This window comes from Micropterus dolomieu, unplaced genomic scaffold (genome assembly GCF_021292245.1).
Source record: "Micropterus dolomieu isolate WLL.071019.BEF.003 ecotype Adirondacks unplaced genomic scaffold, ASM2129224v1 contig_8838, whole genome shotgun sequence".
NCBI classification, from domain to species: Eukaryota; Metazoa; Chordata; class Actinopteri; order Centrarchiformes; family Centrarchidae; genus Micropterus; species Micropterus dolomieu.
In genome coordinates, this window is record NW_025737824.1 from 5366 (window position 1) to 10668 (window position 5303).

General features: G+C 42.9%; 1 protein-coding gene across 1 annotated transcript; it reads left to right on the top strand.

Annotated features, from left to right (window-relative positions):
* Nucleotides 1–1403: 1403 nt before the first annotated feature.
* LOC123965198 (von Willebrand factor A domain-containing protein 5A-like) lies at nt 1404–5272 on the top strand (the record flags this gene model as incomplete). The annotated part of the gene is made up of 6 exons (XM_046041779.1): nt 1404–2122; nt 3783–3830; nt 4018–4220; nt 4306–4528; nt 4900–5075; nt 5158–5272. Coding segments are annotated over exons 2-6 (757 nt in total), but the record flags the coding sequence as incomplete, so codon positions are not given.
* Between the last annotated feature and the right edge of the window lie 31 nt (nt 5273–5303).

Genomic DNA, 5303 nt, shown 5'->3' on the forward strand with positions numbered 1-5303 from the left:
TGCATGTCAGATGACGTACCCTCTGCGTAGCCCAGTAGACTACGCCGTCACCTACGCCGTCAATTTGAAGTATAAATTGCACTAGACAGCTCAGTGATGAAGAGTAATGGGAGCCGAAGGCCAGGTCTCACTGTTGTATATACAAGGTGCGGACGTAGGAGAGGCCCACGCTGTGGGTGAGCGTAGACAACTTTTCTCAGTGCCCGCATGCGCGGAGGGGTAAACCCAAAGCGAAATTTCACCGTGCAAAGCTTTCCTTGCTGCAAGTGCTCACACACAACGCGAGAAGGCGATTTTAACGCAATAAGGTGAATAAACACAACTCTGTATGAACCCAAAGTAAACATTTTGCTGTGATTAAATCGTAATAAACGGATTAAGCTGCTGCCGAAATAACTACAACATGGTGCAGATTTGTTTAACATGAATTCATGCTTTGTCAGGTCTGCCAGCAAGACAGCAGCAACAACAACAACTTCTAAAATGTTTGTTTTCTGAATGGAGTTTGGATCGATCAGGGCTATGCTATGCTAACTTGGTCACAGTAAAGTACAATGATACCCGGAATAAAGTTACAGACACATGTTTTCTGAACTTTCCAGGTAGTTCAACCTCCTCGTGAAGATAAATCAACATTGAAATCCCAAAAACTAAAGTAAAAAGCTAATTTAATTAAAGCAGTTTACTTCGAGCTCCTCCCGTGAGTAAACGGCATAGTTGTCAGAGCGGAATCCAGTCCCATTACGGGTGTTTATTTGTCCAATGGTTGCAGCGCTGCTCCCTGCTCCTCTCCCCCATGTTTAGCAGCTGTCAGCCGGCCACCAAATTTTCAATCCCCCGCTCTGCCCGGCCCTCTCCACACATCGCTCTGAAGCCTTGGTGACATACGGACAATCTCAACACTGATAGGCTATCGTGGCTCAGAGTCATGCGACTTCTTTCGCGTTGCCATTGCATCGCCGGCCCCGCCCCCTTCGTGTCGCTTCGCGCTGCCCGACAGGAAATCGCGTCTTTGCATTGACTTTGTATGTATGTACTTTGGTCTGAAAGCACCATTAGAGGGCGAAGCCTATACGAAATAGAACTATTACTGTAATGTTGCAGTAGGGGTTTACCTGAGTTTCCAGCAATACTGTGTGAAGCAGTCTCCCTGCCTGTCTATAGTCGCTGTCACTCTAAAGAAAAAAAGACCCTCTGTCAGTATCTGACAGAGGGTCTCCCTGAGGTGGTCTGCTGTCACTGTGAAGTGAAATGAGTCAGTGGAAACAGGATGTTTTCTTTTAACATCCATCTGAAATCAGCAAATTCAGTGAAAATAGACATTTTCAAGGGCTGTAATTTCAAATAACTACATCCGATTGCTCTGATATTGACAGAGGGACACCCTGAGGTGGTCTGCTGTCACTTTGAAGTGAGTTCGAATCTTGGCTGAATGTAGTAAGCGTTCTGTGAGAATGTAATATTTTCTTTAGATACTTGTGGTGTCTTAAGCATTTATTTATTTATTCAATCGTTTCTGCCACATCAATTGCATTATGTTCAGCAGAAGCTCACTTTTATTTTGAAATGTGCTGCGACACGATGTTACCGTAATGTCTAGAAAAAACATGCATCGCAAAACAGCGCGAGGGCTGGCTTGACTTTCGTTTTCGAAGTGGAGGCTGGCTTGACTTCAGTCTGATTTTGACACCTTTGAATAATTATGACAGGAACAGGGACAGGAAATATGATAGAAATTAGGAAGTTAGGCTACCAGTGAACAAAATATAAACACTTCCTGATGTGTTGACTACTTGACGCTTCTTTTAAAATGAACTGTTAATTAGTTTAGTAAACTTCACAATGCAATAGTCTGGGATCAGTTAATTTACTGTAGTTGGAGTTGTTTGCTGGAGTTGACCATTTCCATTACAAATTAGAAACCGAAGCAGTGCAACAAGCAACACCCACCCAATGTTTAGTATGAATCAAGCGCCCGAGGGAGGGAGCACAGAGGGAGGACTTTCCGTTGAGTCATTGAGGATATCTGTCCGCATCTGCTTGGACCGTTTCTGTTGACTCCATATCTGCACGAGGAAACATCCATAAACTGCACCGGACACATAAATCCTTCTCTTCAAAGGTAGGCCTATGCATTTCTTTCGTGTAACTAGGCTACTTTTTGTTAGTATCAAAAAGAACGCAGTCAGATAGACACTGAAGTCACTGAATGAAAGCAATCCTTTACCAGAAGACCGTGTTGTCTTCCCCTATTTCAGTTCCTGGAAATATGAAATGTGATGGCTGAACTTCTCCTTTCACTTAATACAACAAGCGTTGTTCACCTGGGCGTTTTGTAGCTATATACTCCCCAGTACAAATCTAGGACAGGATCGGTCAGGATGAACTGACAGTAGCCTTTCTGATCATGAAAAGTTCATTTATTTCAGTAATTAAACTTAAAAGGTGAAACTAATATATTATACAGGCTCATTACATGCAAAGTGAGATATTTCAAGCCTTTATTTGATATAATTTCGATGTTTATGGCTTACAGCTTATGAAAACCCCAAATTCAAAATCTCAAAAGTAGAATATTGTGAAAAGGTTCAGTACTGTAGGCTCAAAGTGTCACACTCTAATCAGCTAATTAATCCAAAATGCCTGCAACGGGTTCCTGAGTCTTTAGTTGGTCTCTCAGTCTGGTTCAGTGGATTTCACAATCATGGGGAAGACTGCTGACCTGACAGTTGTGCAGAAACCATCATTGACACCCTCCACAAGGAGGGAAAGCCTCAAAAGGTAATTGCAAAAGAAGTTGAATGTTCTCAAAGCGCTGTATCAAGGCACATTAATAGAAAGTTAAGTGGAAGGGGAAAAGTGTGGAAGAAAAAGGTGCACAAGCAGCAGGGATGACCGTAGAGGATTGTCAGGAAAAGGCCATTCAAATGTGTGGGGGAGCTTCACAAGGAGTGGACTGAGGCTGGAGTTACTGCATCAAGAGCCACCACACACAGACGGGTCCTGGACATGGGCTTCAAATGTTGTATTCCTCTTGTCAAGCCGCTCCTGAACAACAAAGTCAGAAGTGTCTTACCTGGGCTAAAGAAAAAAAGAAGTGGTCTGTTTCTCAGTGGTCCAAAGTCCTCTTTTCTGATGAGAGCAAATTTAGCATCTCATTTGGAAACCAAGGTCCCAGAGTCTGGAGGAAGAATTTGCAAGAGGAAGAAGCATTTTGAATTTGGGGTTTTCACAAGCTGTACGCAATAATCATCGAAATTATATCAAAAAAGGCTTGAAATATCTCACTTTGCATGTAATGAGTTTATATAATATATTAGTTTCACCTTTTAAGTTGAATTACTGAAATAAATGAACTTCTGCACGATATTCTAATTTTCTGAGATGCACCTGTAGATATCTATTTACTCATGATCCATCAGGGGACCTACAGTCTTGTTAAGAGGAGTCGAGCTCCCCCCTAGTTTGCACCCTGCCTACAGTCTTGACCATCGGATTCCATTTTTTATTTATTTTAGTAATGCGTTATTACTGCATTTCAGCAAAATTCAATACATTACTGTAATTGCGTTACTCCCAAAACTGGTTATTACCATGTAATATTTGGGTGATTTGTTGACTAAATTTGGGGGATTTATATAACTTTTTTTGGTAGTTTCAGTTTTGCTCACATTCACTTACTGTAATTGTCTTTGGCTATGTTTGGAAAACTGAAACATCATTTAGATGCCAAAAGAATAGCTTTACAACATTTTATTCTCCATTGTTGTGTGTTACATTAGGTACAAAAATGATCTGCTCTGGTCTGCTCACTGCCAAGAAGGAACCAGGTAAAGAATTGAAACCAAGAAAAAAGGTGATGTGAGCGAAGGAGCTTTTCTAGTCAAAATTGAATTCAATTTCATGAATAAGCAAAGAAGGAAAATACTTTTTTTCCCTTTAAGTACACTTATCGTCACTGATGTGTACTGTAAAACATTTCTAGATTGTGAAGATTTTATTCATTTTCACTGTCAGTTCCTCTGAAGAGTGTGGAGGTGGATGTGGAGGTGAGGGACCATGTGGCTACAGTGGTCTCCACTCTGAACTATGAGAACAAGGAGGACAAACCACTGGAGGCTGTTTTTGTCTTCCCTCTGCCTGGAGATGCTGCTGTCTGTCATTTCAGCGCTAAGATCGGACAGACACAGATTGTAGCTGAGGTGAAGGAGAAGCAGGAGGTGAGCTGGACAGTAAAGACTTACTCACTACGGTGTTCCTTAAAATCACAGTGAATGTTCCCCACATGTGTCATCTGCACTTCAGGCTCGGGAGGAGTATGATGACGCATTGAGCTCAGGTCAGCAGGCCTTCCTATTGGAGGAGAGTGATCAGAGTCCAGATGTATTCTCTCTGAGTGTGGGCAGTCTGCCTCCAGGAGAGAGCGCCTCCATCAGGCTGGAGTACGTCACTGAGCTGGCTGTGCAGGCTGATGACGGGCTGCGGTTTTGCCTGCCTGCTGTGCTCAACCCTCGCTACCAACCTCAGGGTAGGAACACCAGCCAACACCTTCACGTGGAACCCTTCAGCTTAGTGTGAAATATATCTGTAGATATGTAGAGATGCTGGTGTACCAAAGTATGGTCTTTGGGTCCGATCACTGATCATGTCTAGACTGCCCAAGAGCAACTCAAAGCAGGGAGATTTGCAAACACGTCTATATTCACACTGACTTTCAGTGTTTTCATACAAACATCCATTGGGTTTTGTCTGAAATGAAGATGAAAGGATGAACTTTGCTCTAGGGATTGAAAGTTCTGTTGCTCTGTGGATCATGGATATAGACTCTTAGTGTTTTAGTTGTTTTAGTTAATTGTAAGTTAATGCTCTTTGATTGTTGCATTTCTAACTTGTTCACAGCATGCGGAAGTAGTGACGGTGCCAGTGTCCAGGTGACTGCTGTTCCAGCCTCTCTGGTGCCCTACAGTCTGTCCTTCTCTGCCCGAGTGTCCTCTCCTCGTCCAGTCTCTAAAGTAGAGTCCAACTGTTCCCTGGACCCTCTGCAGTACCTCAACACAGAGCAAACCCAGGCCACGGTAGGTAGAGATGTGCGCTGTGTTCTTCAATACAAGATGTATCACTTTATTTATAGGTATAAATGTGTTTTGTGATCTGCAGGTGAAGTTGGCTGCAGGACATAAGTTTGACAGAGATGTTGAGCTGCTGATTTATTACAAAGATGCCCACCAGCCCACTGCTGTGGTGGAGGCAGGACAGGCCTCTGCCAAGCCTGGTGAGTAAACTTTAGTGAAGTTGTTACTTTG